The sequence below is a fragment of the Lycium ferocissimum genome, chromosome 2, assembly GCF_029784015.1.
Source record: "Lycium ferocissimum isolate CSIRO_LF1 chromosome 2, AGI_CSIRO_Lferr_CH_V1, whole genome shotgun sequence".
Lineage (NCBI taxonomy): Eukaryota > Viridiplantae > Streptophyta > Magnoliopsida > Solanales > Solanaceae > Lycium > Lycium ferocissimum.
In genome coordinates, this window is record NC_081343.1 from 48,863,520 (window position 1) to 48,878,508 (window position 14,989).

At 36.1% G+C, this 14,989-nt stretch overlaps 2 protein-coding genes across 3 annotated transcripts; one reads left to right on the forward strand and one right to left on the reverse strand.

The window, feature by feature from the left end:
- The first annotated feature begins 201 nt into the window (after nucleotides 1-201).
- On the forward strand, nucleotides 202-4,424 carry LOC132047682 (protein NRT1/ PTR FAMILY 4.5-like). The gene is made up of 5 exons (XM_059438690.1): nucleotides 202-781; nucleotides 1,206-1,423; nucleotides 2,397-2,819; nucleotides 3,294-3,424; nucleotides 3,506-4,424. The coding sequence occupies exons 1-5, from the start codon at nucleotides 661-663 to the stop codon at nucleotides 4,422-4,424; spliced, it is 1,812 nt and encodes a 603-aa protein (XP_059294673.1). The 5' UTR covers nucleotides 202-660.
- Nucleotides 4,425-4,519: 95 nt separating this feature from the next.
- Nucleotides 4,520-13,137, reverse strand: LOC132042138 (small RNA 2'-O-methyltransferase-like). 2 transcript variants are annotated; one of them, XM_059432765.1, is made up of 10 exons: nucleotides 13,058-13,137; nucleotides 12,015-12,328; nucleotides 11,180-11,269; nucleotides 10,588-11,042; nucleotides 9,718-9,960; nucleotides 8,165-9,081; nucleotides 7,839-7,990; nucleotides 7,644-7,760; nucleotides 6,413-6,550; nucleotides 4,520-5,098 (listed from the first exon to the last, which is right to left on the reverse strand). In XM_059432765.1, the coding sequence occupies exons 2-10, from the start codon at nucleotides 12,285-12,287 to the stop codon at nucleotides 4,667-4,669; spliced, it is 2,817 nt and encodes a 938-aa protein (XP_059288748.1). In that variant the 5' UTR covers nucleotides 12,288-12,328; nucleotides 13,058-13,137; the 3' UTR covers nucleotides 4,520-4,666. The 2 variants fall into 2 exon arrangements, with proteins under 2 accessions (XP_059288748.1, XP_059288742.1); XM_059432759.1 differs by lacking the exon at nucleotides 13,058-13,137 and adding an exon at nucleotides 12,689-12,835.
- Between the last annotated feature and the right edge of the window lie 1,852 nt (nucleotides 13,138-14,989).

A 14,989-nucleotide genomic window follows, 5' to 3' on the forward strand; every position in this document is an offset into this window, starting at 1 on the left:
TTTATTTATCATATCAAGCTTGATATGAAGAGCTACCTGTTGTTGTAGGTTAATTTAAACTAAAAGAGAGAAATTTTATGTCATTAGTCCGCACACTTGGAGCAGCGTATAGTGTGCGCGTGTTTCTGTGTTGTACATTTTTAGGGTGGCAAATTTTACAAAAGATCTTTTTTTTTTTTTGCAAGATATATAATACTACATAAAATCACCTTGAACTTTGGCCGAATTTAATTTTATCTACACACTTCAAATAAGTATATAGGGATCACATGTCGCCTGTGAAATTTAGATATATAGTTGAAACTCGGTCAAATTAGTTTAAGGGTTGTTTATATATTAGTACTCATTTTCTTCTTTACCTTTGGGGTATTTGTAAGTTAGCGTGGGAATTAAAGATGCTGATCAAACACCACAATTTCAAGCAGGACTCATTTAAACACCTACTTTTCTCAAAGAAAAATTTAGCACTACTCATTAACATAAGCATTCATGTTTATTATTTAAAGATCGACTGTGTTAAAAAAACGATTCAGAAGTTGATCAAGCTGATGTCAATTAATTGCACTAAATAAGTCGTTTCCTTTTTCTTTTTGGGACAACAGGAGAACAAAATAAAGTTTATCAATCTTTTCTGAAAACAAGGAGGAGTTATATATTTAAATGATCTTCCCTTATATTATGTGGTTTTTGCAGGGATTGGATGGAAGTGTAAAAGAGACTGCTTATTTATCCATGAAGAATCCTCGACAAGGAGGGTTTACAGCCACTTTATTCATATTTGGTACCAGAAAAAATTGGATGCATCATTTTTATCTTTGTTTTTAGTTGTATTAGTACTTTTTATTACTACGTTTTCCTGGAAATCATGGAAAATTTGTAGAGAACCTGTACATCTCTCTTTTCCTTTCTTGTCATATGAAACGTATCTTAGTTTAATATGATCACTTAGCTTGCCCAACCAGCATTTGACATTATTTTCAATTTTCAGTGGTTAAAATTTTCAACACTATTTGATTTGCTAATATTACTATTGATCCCTAATAATATTTTCTTTCGAAAAATATTTTTCATTCACCAACCAAACACTAGAAAATACAAGTATTTCAGACAAAAAAAAGTAGTTCCATGAAAATAATTTCTGTTGTACTAAACACACTTGATTAACCATTCTTTCTTTTGATTTTTTATTTGTTGGAAATTTGCAGGAATAATGTTCCTGGATAACATAGGATTTGTGGCAAATATGATGAGTTTTGTTGTATATTTTGCAACAGTGATGCATTTTGACCTAGCTGGTGCAGCAACTAATACAACAAACTTCTTGGGTACTGCTTTCTTGGTCACAATTATAGGAGGCTTCATTTCAGATGCCTACATGACTCGTCTCAACACTACCTTACTCTTTGGCATTATACAATTATTGGTAAATTTCCCCCTATGTTCATTTCATGAGTATTTATGCTCACTACTGTTTTTTGAGTTGGAGTATTATTAGAATATCAGTCACAAAATGGTGTGATCCAATACATGTTAGGTGCATAAGGATTTTAGCTAGTGAAGAACAATGGAACAATTTTCCTTTGCTCGAATCTATGATGATATAATGCCCAGAGAGTAGTAAAACTTAACTTTTTGTACAGTCGATAATTTTTTCTTTGACCACAATTTTTTTAAAATATATTTTTAAAATATTGTTAATGATAAAGGTTGTAATTTAAAGTACTTATTATGTAATTTCTAATTATGTCAATGTTATTTTAAAAAGAAAGAAATTGTATCCTAATTGAGACCAAACAAATAGAAGGTTTGGAACACATGAATTAGATATATTACTAGTTTTTTTTTTTTTTTTTTTAAAGATTATTGGATACTCGAGAAGATTATTTATGCCAATTGACCTGTATACGAGGATAACCGATTTTTGTAACATAAACCCTGGAGTTCACATTTAAATTATACCTTAGCAGAACTTATGGATACCAAGAATCAGCTAGTGTAGGTGTAAATAGAGTTTTTTCTTCATGTGTAGTACTGTCCTCAATGACCATAACCAGTTATTGCGATTGTACTATTTTAGGAACACATTTTCCTTTTTTGATTCTGTTTTGAAATGAATGATATATATGTCTTTCTTTTCGAAAACTATTTAATCTTATGATTCTCATTTTACCTTAATGGCATGACTTGTTAGGACCTACTTGATATATCTTTTATAAGAATGGAGAAAACAAAAAGACGTGTGATACTCTTTTTAATTTCATAAATTATGTGTCCAGTCAAACACCTTTAGAGTGTTTTCTAATTGATCACTAAAATCAATAGTTTCATTGTATTTTTGGATCACCATAAAGATTAGCGAACATTATTTATACAATTGCCTTATAATTATTTCACAGGGGTATTTACTATTGATAATCCAATCCCACTCCACAAAACTTCAACCACAACCTTGTGGAGAATCAACGTGCGTGCATAGTGGAAAGGCATTGTTACTATACACTTCAGTTTACTTAACGGCATTGGGAGCAGGTGGAATTAGGGGCTGTATTCCGGCATTGGGTCCTGATCAATTCGACGAAAACGATCCGAAAGAGAGCAGCAAGAACATATCCAGCTTCTTCAACTGGTTCTTGTTAAGCATAACTATGGGAGCATCTGTTGGAGTTACTGTTGTGGTTTGGGTCAGTACAAATGTTGGCTGGGATAAAGGGTTCATTATCTCTATGGTTTGCTGTTTTGCTGGCCTCTGTTTTGTTTCCATGGGAAAGCCCTTTCATAAAGTGAGAGTGCCTGGTGAAAGTCCCTTGCTTAGTGTTTTATAGGCGAGCAAATGTAGTTTTACTACGAGCAGAGTTGAAGAAAAAAAGATTGGTTTTAGGGACGTGTGATTGTTTAAACATTCCATGACGTTTCTGTGGACATAAAAGTAGTTCCTTCAAATTGACCCAACGGTTCAATTCGTTTTCTTGATATTAAATTGTCTATCTGATCAAGTTTCTAGGAAGTCAAAAGTGTTTATCTAAAAGAGTTGTGAAGTGTTTAGCCATATGTAGTAGAAGAAGCTATTTTTTGGAAATTAAAAACAGTAACTTTTTCCAGAAGTACGTTTAGAATCTTGGCCATGCACAAATTGCTGCTACTCCAAAAATACTTTTCAAAAGAACACAAATGACAAAAAACACTTTTTCAAATAAAGAAATTTTGGAAGCTTGGCCAAACATGCCGTAAGTCGGAATCAATCATCTTTTTTCTTCAACGAAAAGAATACGGTTTAAGCTGTGCATTTGTTGCAGGTTTTGGTAGCAGCAGCTCGAAATTGGTCTGTGCAACTACCAACTGATAAGCGTCAACTATATGAGATACGTGACCCAAACGCTGTTTCTCTTATACAAGGACACCGCCTCCCTCACACCCACCAATTCAGGCAAGTTTTTCATGTTATATGCACGAACACAAGTATTTCATGTTCACGTTGATCTTACGTTGTCATGTTAATCATGAACAGAGTACTAGACAAAGCCGCGGTTCAAATGGACGGCACTGATAAGCAAGGAAAATGGAGGCTTTGTCCTGTCACTCAAGTGGAAGAAGTGAAAATCCTTACCAGGATGATGCCAATCCTTCTAAGCACTATCATCATGAACACATGTTTGGCACAGCTACAGACAATCTCAGTGCAACAAGGGACTCTAATGGACCCTAGCCTTGGCAAGTTTGACGTACCTGCAGCTTCAATTCCGGTTATTCCTCCAGTATTCATGTCCGTCCTCATTCCCATCTACGAATTCCTCTTCGTTCCTGTAATCAGGATGTTCACTGGCCATCCCACTGGGATAACGCACCTCCAGAGGGTCGGTGTAGGGCTCGTCCTCTCAGCAATCTCCATGGCCATTGCAGGAGCCGTGGAAGTGAAGAGGAAGAACGAATTCAACCACCATAATCATCGCACGAGCGTCTTCTGGCTCTCCTTTCATTATGCAATCTTTGGGATAGCAGACATGTTCACGCTTGTTGGGCTAATGGAATTCTTCTACAGCGAGGCTCCAGCTGGGATGAGATCTTTATCAACTTCTTTCTCGTTTCTGTCGCTCTCCATTGGATACTACTTGAGCTCTGCTTTTGTTGAGCTCATCAACTCAATCACTTCAAAGCTCACTTCAAACAAGCAAGGATGGGTTCAAGGGAGAGACATGAACAAGAACCATATTGAGCTGTTCTACTGGTTCCTAGCAATCCTCAGCTTGCTCAACTTTGGGAACTATGTCTTCTGGGCCAATTGGTACAAGTACAAAAAGGACAGTCCTATCGATGAACAAAAACTTCTCCATCCAGCTCTGTCAGTAACCATGAGTATGACCTCGCAACAGGCCATCTCTACAAGTGAAGGTGAACAGAAAACCGAAAAAACTAAAGTTCAAGCATAAAAACTTACAAGTCATGAGTTAAAGGAGTACTGTATTTTTCTAAACAATTAGTATCATTTTGCACTTAGCAAGTAGATATTTCGAGCGCATTTAGGTAAGGGAACAGTCGGCACTTAGTATAAGCAGAAGAAATGGTGAAGCAAATCTTTTCTATTAATGGAGGAGCAGATTTCTATAGCTTCTGGAATCCCCATCACTAACCAAAATGCAGCAAAAATGAGTTTGTTAGAAAGCATCTACAGTTAAGATCTTGAATTATTGCTACTACTCCATTCCCAAATAACATCATAGTGTTCAGTAAAATCTGCATTCACGGGACTGCTATCTCTTCTTCTAAAAACAGCAATCTGGGATGCAAATCCTGGTTCTTTGTTAAGCTCTCCTCCAACGCCGCTGAACTCAACATCATAATTATGCCTTAAAGCTAGGTCAGATGCCCATTGGCAGAATTGCTGTCTAGTCCACTCGAACTTGTGATCGTGATTGCGGAATTTGCAAGATTGCTGCTGGCTCTTCTCATCTGGGTCCTCTTCCTGGTACTGGGGAGTAGATTTCTGGAGAATCACATTGTATTCATAATTGGGAGTGGAGACTATAAGAAGCTGTGGACAAAATGAACTGAGCACAATATCCCCAAATGAACATGCATCATGTTCCTCCATGTGTTCAATCACCTATAGTTGATCAAAACACCCAGCTTTCACAGTCAAAAATGAGTTAATGCTTTACAGAGTCAATGGAAGAAAGAAAAGACAGAATCAAAAATATATACTGCAGAAAAGCAAGCTTTCATTTATAACCAACTAAGTTGACGAAATGTCTCAACTTAAGATCATAAAAAAACTCTGTAGAAGTATACACCATGATAGAAAGGAAAGACTACTTAAAGTGGAAACCTCTGTTCAATAGCTTATCTATCATACACATAACTAGCATAGATAAGCACCATTAAGAAAAGAGAGACATGTTAGATATTGGACTCACAAAAAATAAATAATCTTGTGTAAACCATATAAGCCCCATAAAAATATTAGCTACTCCATGAAAGCTGAAAGCAAGAAATAATAGCCAAGTCTATTTACCATGAGGTGATTGGTCAATATATCGAAAAATAAAGAGAAATAAGTAATAACATGGAGCAGAATGCGCCGAGTAGTTCATACTTAATTGAGCCAATAAGTGTCAGAAGAATGGCGGAAGCATCATTGATGTATCACTCGCCACCCTAGCAAGGCTGCAAACTTAGAGTTTATGTGTCAAGTGGATAGACCCTAACAACCACTCGAAAATATAATTAGCATATCATTATTTCCGGTGAAGCTAAAATGGACTAAACTTAACCACTCATAAACATAAGAACACCCACTCCAACATAGTTCATCACAAAAGGTTAGAAATATTGAAGAAATCTACCAGCACTGATCTAGCAACCCATGATGAAAACCCAGTTTCTAAACTTAATACTTGCCGCTTTCTCTCGTAATGAGTACTGGCTCTATACTCTTCTGGTGTCTATCTCAGTTCCGTATGTCAAGGAAGCAAAAAAATCAGTCTGAAGTCTGTTTCTAATCAAATACATAGAAATTTCGAAGATGCCACTTGCACCAGTCTCTAACTCATATAATGACTAGGTTCTTCTCTGAATAAACACTTCTGATCACATCTTGTTTACTGCTCCAGAATATCTACCTTCCGACCTCAAAAAACTAATACACAATATCTAAAGCACTAAAACAGCTACTGCAATAAAGTTGACAGATCACATCACTGAGTCCACCGATCCACTCAGCTGCTTCAACGAAAAAGACTGTGTACATATAACCAGCCATAGACCTTATTTTGGGAATGGTTATAAGGTACATCAGCATTTTTACACAAATACTTCACAAAACTCGAAGTGTCCTAAAGCTTAATTTATTTATTTTTTTGAAAAAAAGGGGTAAAATCCTAAAATCTGTGTAAGAATCATTGGAAGAGAAACCAATTACCTCCAAGCAGGTTGCAATGTCATATCCACATAACCGAGAATCGCAAGTCAAAATTGAACCCTTGTAAAGTATTGCAGACTTGATTCCGTTGGTCGGTTGTTCAGCTTCGGTATTTCCATTGAGTTTTGAATGAAGTATCTGGAAATTATGAAGAATCTTAGGTGAAAGCATAAATAAAAATGTATAAATTATAATTCGGCACCAGCAATGCATGTGGCAGGCATTTTTGACAAGTGAGCATTTTATAAAAGCGGAAAAGCACATAGATTGTGGAGTGGACATCAGGTTCTAACTATCAGTATCCATATCCAGGAACCTTACAAAAACTCAGTTCCCACCAATTTGAGAGATAACTGAGGAAATCTAAAAAGCTATCTATATCACATACATTCTGCACGTGGTAGACATTAAAGGTTTAGAACTATGCTCCGTCAGTGCAACCAAAAAAAAAAAAAAGAAAAGTTAATTGGAGCAGTTTTAAAGATCTTTGCAAGATTCATGAAGCTAATTATAAATTTCTTAGCATCTTGAGTTAACATTTTTGACCACATTAGTTTACCAGTTCTGATAGGCTAAAAAACAGCCAATGATGTTGTATGAAGCTTTGAAGTTGCTTGCCATCCAAAAAGAAAAAGGAGAAAAAAAGGTCTCTTTTTCACTTTAATGTTATTTCATTACTGCATGATACCATATTCCCAGACTCAAAAATCATATACCACCATAGACTGAACATATCAACTTTGGAGTTTCCAACTCCAGAATATGGAAATAGAAAATCTATATCATGAGCATAGGTATAACAAGGAAATAGACACATGTCTGTGTGTGTGTATATGTTGAATAGATACTTATGGTGGGTAAAAGGACCTTGACATTTTGGCCTAGGAAACATCTCTCTAGCTTTGGCAATCCAAAAATAATGTCATTTAACAATATCAGATGGGACAATGTTGCACTGAAATCATAGGCTAAACTGATCTAGTTCATGACACGGGATAATATCTAAATAATGGATTGGCAGAAGATGACCATTGCAGATCCTGATTTTCTCACTTCCTCGAATCACAGTTCAGTTTTCAACGTACATGGTTAAGTTGGGAAATGCACAAGCTCTTATTGTGTTACCAAGACAAAGAAATGCAGCAAAAAAAAGAGTAAGTTATAGGACAATTAATGAAAGAGATTGTGAAAAGTTAAAAAGCGGTGTCAAAGGGCTATGAATGCATCAGACCTTTGCAGCACGAGCAAGAGCTCTCTGTGAAATATCAACGCCTACTATTTTATCAAGAGAGGTCTGATAAGCTAATAAAGACTCCAGCAGACTTCCAGAACCACATCCAAAATCAACCTGCAGTGGACTAATGATCAGAATCAAGTAATTTCTATCGTCTAAAGAGACAGTAAAGTCATTTGAAAAGGCCTATACCAAAGAGGAAGCACTAGATTCTCTAATGTGCTGCAATGCATATTCAACGCGTTGTTTTGATAATGGGGGAGAGAATAAGGCTTGTTCCATTCTATCCTCCAGGGGTACTGTCACCCGCAACAAAGTGACTTCACACTTCATTAAGCAAGTACCTGCCTCCAGAGAATCCAGAGAGGAGAGGGAACTTTAGATTATTGGAATAAAACAGAAATTCTAATATGGTTTGGACACGATAGATGTTCAGCAAAAAGCAAGTTCTATATTAGAAACCAATATAAATAGGGCAAAAACCAATCAGAATAAAAGGAAACAAATGCCTAACTTACCTGAAGACAATAATGAAAGGATATTTGCAGAATCATGAGCCACTGCCAGAAGGATCTCTTTGGAAGGCAATTCCATAGTAAAACATGCAGACTGATCAACAGACATCTGTGTTACAACTGCTTCAAGAACAGGTGATACGGCTCCACTGCCAATCTCAAACTCAAACTCTTTGGACCCTTCAAGATGTTCCTTAATGCATTCCTTTTCCGTGGCTAAATATATGTTGTAAGTCACACACACCAAAGAACCACTAGACGGAGTCATTCCAGATGATGCTTCATCTTCAAGATTGTTATTCTGTACATTAGAATAGCTAGGACACAAAAAGCTGCCTGCTACTGTTGCACTGCTCCACCGATATTTGGGCAAAATTTGACATAATGAGAACTCCTTAACAAACTGTTGAGGATAAATAAGAATATCAAATCCCTTTGCAGATGATGTCATCTCTTCCACAGACATATCAACTTTATCAAGAAATCTATCCAACCATAAGAGAACTTTTAAAGCAGCATTATGAATTGCATCATTCTGTTTCTTATAAGATTCCTTTGGTGAACACAGCAGAATCAAGTCCTGGCACTTGGAGTATATCTTCACTGTACATCTGTAAACTAGAGTACACCCTTCTTGTGCTACAGCAGTAGCAGCAAGACCCCCTTCATTAGTTTCGTTTCCACCTGATGCTGCATCCCTCAATCTTTTGCGTCCAGGTAAATCTGGCAGAGGTTCAATGGAATCGCTTGAAAAGACAGGTTCAGATAATCGATGATGGCGGCAAAATGTAAAGAGAATATCTCTTGGAACAGAACCCCTCCAATTGCTCCTTGTTGTGAATGCTGTGGGCAGTTCTGCGGCAAGCATCGCTTCTCTCGACAACTTGTAAATTCCACTAGGTATCTTGTTGGCAAGTATTCTTGAGAGGAAGAGGAGAGAAAAAGAAAATGAAACCGGCTATTATGCGTGAAAAAGAAAAAAAGGTAAAGAAATAATTATGCAAAATCGACAATAGCAACTGAGCATCACGGTTAAATAAGGATACCAAAAGGCAAAAACAAAATAAGACAACAACATACCCAATGAAATCTCACAAAGTGGGGTCTGGGACGGTAGAGTGTACGCAGACCTTACCCCTACCTTGGGAGGTAGAGAGGCCATTTTCGGTAGACCCTCGGCATAAGGACAAGCATTTAAAGCAGTATAAAAAGTCATGGCAAAACACTATAGAAAGCATGATAAAGAAGTCCGAAAAAAAGAGTCGTAACTACCACAAATTAACAGGGTACTCGAAAAAAACAAAAATTAAGCAAGAAAATAAATTCCTGAAGGACAACATTGTGACGTCAGGTGTGTGTCGCGAACCCTAAACTCATCATGCAAATTCACCGTGTCCATTTTTTTAGCCCACCACACCCAGATCTAAGGGGAAAAACTTATTACAACGGCTATCACAATTCTGACATATCCTATATGACAATCCAATTTAGATTAAGCCAGACTCAGTATTGATTCAGGCAGAGTTTGCTGACTTAAAGAAATGATAGGGACATACCTGTAATATGCACGCAAAGGTAAATCTTCATAAAAAAGATCAGTAGATTTCCATGTGTATCCTACAGATGCCAAAATTGCATCACCACAGATTTCTTGACCAGATAGGTAGGTCGCGACGGCATTGGAATACACTTTAAATGAACTAGCTTGTTTCATATATAACTCCGATGATGGGCCAATCGTTATGGACTCTGGAGCACAGAAGTACAACCTCATTTCTGAGGAAGCTTTACCAATAGTCCTGTAACAGAAAACAAGTGATCGTCATGAAAGATTAAGGAAATGCTAGAGTAAAATGGAAATAATTATATATTTAATCCAGCTTTCTCTTACATAAACCGCAAAACTACCTTACAGTTCAATTTGAACCAACCAATCACCAAAATTCCAATCACATACAGATGTTCTCAGATTTGGTCATACTAGATTATTTTGTCTTGCTTAACTACATAAACCCCAAGATGCATCTATATATACCATAGCAGCATGGAAGAAGGAAGCATACAATCTATTACAGAACACTAGGTAGAAGCATAAGCCAATCCAGGATTTAAATTTGATGGGTTCAACCTTCACGATTTTTAGACTGAATTCATTGTACTTTTGAAATTATGGGTTCAGATTTAGTATTTGTTGAAATATTAAATGATTTTTCACATGTATATTTAAACTTTGTTGAAAATACTGGGTTTGGTTGAACTTGCAGCACAAAGGCTGCACTGGCCACTGGATAGAAGCTCCTTCATATACTTCTTACCATGTTGCATTAAAATCGACTTCTGATTGCTATAAATCAAGCAGACTGTATTACAATTCTACCAGCCAAAAACAAGTACTAGTCCAATGCTCTGTGTATACTCTTTCTCACCTAGAAATCATAATCTTAGAAGCATCCTCAACCCCTAGTTCCTTCGCAATAGCATCCAAGTAATAATTGCCAAAAGAGGCATTAAGCATCAAAGATTCCACGGTCTGCTTTGTTGACGATGGAATACGTACTGCTTCAATTGAAATGCTCTCTGGTAAATTAGATTTATTTAGTAAAGACTGTATAATCTCAGGAGGGTGTGGAGTTAGCCTCTTCAATGAAAGCTTCTCTTCAGAGAAAAAGAGAGTATCTGCTAATCTCTTTGCAGCTTCAATAATAAGTGACATCACCAACAAGTGATTTGATTCCACTTCAGAATTTATATATTTACATAAGCTATTAGTCTTTGCATCAAATGTGGCAATAGCTGCAACAGGAATAAACCCATTGAGGTGGCCTTCTCTCGCCAACGCTGCTCTGAAGTGACCGCTAAGCGGATGAATTGCAGACAGGAACTTTCATCAACAACCGGAAATGAAAAAGGTGAACCATAAATAACATAAGTCAGTAGTTCATTAGCTGCAGAAAAGTTGTATTCATGACTCCAAAAAGTAATTGCATTACCATATTTTACAACAATAGGGTTACATACCTCAATCGAAAACAAATATGATAGTCGAGCAGTCAGCTCATTCCATGCTTGCTCCACAGTGAGGTTATCTTCCTTAGGCTGGATTCCTAGCTGCAGATAAACAACAAACCATGAGTGGTCAATGCATTAGCCTGTCATTGACATTTGAAAATCTAAGCTCCAAGCTGAGACAAGAATCAGAACTTGTCCACTCCATATGTTAAAACTGATCACAAGAGCATGCAGATAAACAACAAGCATGAGCTGATGATGAACTTTTCATAGACATTTGAATAATTATGCGACAAGCTGAGAGAGGAAAAATCATCAACTGTCCACTTCAATTGCAGCACTCATTGTAAGAGCATGCTTAGCTTAGACAAAATCTAAGTGAAATGAATAAATTATGATAAAGAGTTGGATTCTACAGCAAAAAGAGAAAGTAAAAAGTTGTTTCCTTGAGTTGAGACCCAATTTACCTGAGTCTTAGTTTTTCTTTGGTGCTACATTCTTCTAGGGCCCCAAACAGTAAGGCCCTTGTGGCAGTAATTAAAAAGAGCAGCATTTAAAGCTATTTGATACTGCAAGAATTAATTCCATGGAATGCAAAAGGTAATAAGAAGAGTGTCACTCAGCTTCAACATCACCGCTGTCGACAAAAAAAAAAGGACTCCAAGAAGTAACTTAAAGAGCATATTAAATATGGGACAGCTTAAATGTCAGATAATGCACCAGAATGTGCAGTACACTCGGACTACCCATGGCATCACAACGCCAAAACACACCTCTTACGGCAAAGCCTCACTCCTCTCCTTCAAATATTTAAATAGGCTCAAAACAGAGAAAAAGACGAAACCTCTTGTATAGCCTTCTCAGCAGCAGATTGCTCAGCATCCTTCTTTCTCTTGAAGGTTTCAGAGACTACCGAAAATTCTGGAAGTTGCAGAGAACAGCGATAGAGGCAAGGACCTTTCTGAGGAATCGCTAAACCAGGACATCCATTTTGTACAACCTCTTGAACTTCCTCGACCTTATAGCAAGCTTTAGTACCAAATCTCTGGTATATGATAGCCTTAGGCGTGAAAGGTGTTTTCTTTGGACCACTCGCTGGGCCTTTTCCGGTTTCCATAGCTTTGCCAGGAGACTTGAATACTTAGAACAATTCAACACCTATATTGAGAAGGTACTTCAGTACTAATTTCCATCATGGTCAAATATAAAGCACATTAAGGCCAAGAATACAGTACAATAGTAAATACAAACAATCCCTTAATTTGATCTGAGTACTCATTCCATTGCCAACAACCCATCAGCAGCAAAACTAAGCAATTTCCATCCACGTGTTAAAACATTCAACAGGTAATCAGATTTTAGAGAAGTCATTACATGTTTACACTTTTCGACTGCATCATGTTCATAGTCCAAAAATTTTTTTTTTTTTTTTTTTTAATTTCACCATACACAACGTTATCAGGAAAAAAATAGGATCTTTATGGGTCCCTACCTTGAAGTAATTAGAGAAAGACTTACTCATAAACATGTCCATTCTACACCAAGCAAAAACCATAGAATACAAACAGACAGTACAAAAGATACTTCATTTATAATGGGAATGTTATATGATCAACCAAAACTCTGCTTCTAAAGTGTTGATTACATGTTTAACACATTAAAAGCTCATTCTTTAACTCCTAAAAAAACAAAATTAGTTTCTGGGTACTCACTCAGATGACAAGAGTTCAAGAATCAGCAAAAAGAACCAACAAACAAGAAAGTATGCTTGTGGGTTGAGTGTTACCTTTAAAAGATACCCTTCAAAAAGAAAAAGGCCACAAGACTTACTTTACAAGATAAGCAAATAGTAACAGAGAATCAAGAAAGGCTGAAGAAGAATAGTACCTATTACTGGCAATTGAGATATACAGATGTGATTGTGTACATGCATATATTGTGAATTTTGAGTGGTGGGGTGGCGGGGTGGGGGGGGGGGGGGTTGTAGAGGGCTACAAATAGAGGAGTAAAGATTGTTGTGGGGAAGGAAGGTTATGGGGTTTTGGTAACTTGAAAAGGTTGTATTAAAGGGTATATGGGGTTTTGGGTTTATGGGATTAGAAATCTTTTTATTGCCTAAACAAACACTTGCAGCGGGGAGGTGGGGCTTTGCCTTGCACGAAAGAATAATTATTCGTGCACTTGTAGTTTTTTTTTTTTTTTTTTTTTTTTTTTTAAGTCGAAAATCACTCGGGAGATGTAAAATCATATTAGGAAAGTCTCGTGCGACAAGCTCATACTAAGAAGGTTGTTGGCAAGAGAAAATTAATTTCAAGTTTCTCATGCGGGAAATCACTCACTGAACCAACTCAGTCACTCTTACGGCTCGTGCATTTGTAGTTGCGGAAGGTAAAATTTTATCCATATTAGTTATTTACATCCAATTAATGAACGCAAGATATTTATCTTTCATATATAATTTATATCAGCTTAATCATAATTAATTAATATATATTCTTATTTTATTCCTTAGTTCAATAGGTAGACGTAAACATCCGTTATGAATAAATATTTACCCTAGTAGAAACTCGTTTATCAAATATGGCGGGACGAATGTACCTCTTGGGTAAAGGTTCATTTGAATCCATATAATCTTATATACAGATTATATACATAAAAACTTATTAAAGTATCAAAGAAGATAAAATCTGAACGCATAAGGCAATAAATTTAATGTTAAGAATCTTAAAAATTGTCTCATTAAATTTAATTCCTTATAAAGTTCGAGGATTGAGATGGATAAGTCCCTTTAACCTTTAACTAGATATTTTGAGCTTGAGCTCTACATATATAAAACATTATAGTAGCGAGTGATTCCATCTTTAACATGTCTTACGAGTCGGTGTATTTAAATTCGTAGGAGCTCCAATACAGATTTGAAACACCGGATTAAAAAAAACAATTAGTGTACCAACTTTCCCAGGCATATATGAAATTCTAGGGTTGAGCGAGCCTTCTACACTTGAGGAGTTGAGATAGAGGGTTTCAAACTCAATCAATAACGTCGTTTGGTAGTTGGTTAGCGTTATGCAGGTACATGGATTAGTTATGAAGGAATCTAAGCATTACTTTATGTATGGTTTAGTTATTCAAATACTATTACTTATTTATATGTTAATTATTCCACCTTTTATTCTGCATAAAATAATACATAGATTCCTCGTAAATCTTATATACATGTATTAGTTATGCGGATTTTATACTCCAAATCAACTAGCTAACCAAACATGATATTACTTATGCGATTTACCTTCAAACCAGCGCCAAACGACCCTAACATTTCCTTCCCCTTTTCCCTTCCTTCCCTTTATGTAATAAAAATAAATAAAAGCATATACAAAGCTGGTTTATGAAACAATTCAATTGAATTGCCATTCTTGAAAAGCAACGTATAATCATCCTTAATTCGTTTTTACCTCATTCGAGATGAAAATTAGCATCTCTTTCTCTCTAAAATACAAAATTCCTTTATTTTAACGCACATAAGCAATTTAAGAACAAAACGATGAATGTCTTCTTATGAATTAAACAATGCGAGAAAAATTGTACGTATGACTTTTAAATTGTCTTTGCGTTTTTGTAAATGTGGAAATTATAAAATAAAAAATAAAAAAAGGAGTTGTTGAGATAAAATGATGAGCAAATTATAGTGCCCAAGGCATGCTATAGGATCTATTTTTGCATTTACAAAAGAATATAAGACATCCAATTTCTAAATGTGTCCCTTTGCGTTCCATTTAAAAAGATAAAAATCATATATCGACGATAAAATATGTATAG

Coding starts and splice junctions, on each gene's coding strand:
- LOC132047682 (XM_059438690.1), top strand. CDS start 661: ATGATCTTCCCTTATATTATGTGGTTTTTGCAGGGATTGGATGGAAGT. Junction 1,424..2,396: donor TTGGCATTATACAATTATTG/GTAAATTTCCCC, acceptor ATTATTTCACAG/GGGTATTTACTATTGATAAT. Junction 2,820..3,293: donor GTCCCTTGCTTAGTGTTTTA/TAGGCGAGCAAA, acceptor CATTTGTTGCAG/GTTTTGGTAGCAGCAGCTCG.
- LOC132042138 (XM_059432765.1), bottom strand. CDS start 12,287: ATGGAAACCGGAAAAGGCCCAGCGAGTGGTCCAAAGAAAACACCTTTC. Junction 7,991..8,164: donor CCTTTCATTATTGTCTTCAG/GTAAGTTAGGCA, acceptor CTCTGGAGGCAG/GTACTTGCTTAATGAAGTGT. Junction 7,761..7,838: donor AATCTAGTGCTTCCTCTTTG/GTATAGGCCTTT, acceptor AGTCCACTGCAG/GTTGATTTTGGATGTGGTTC.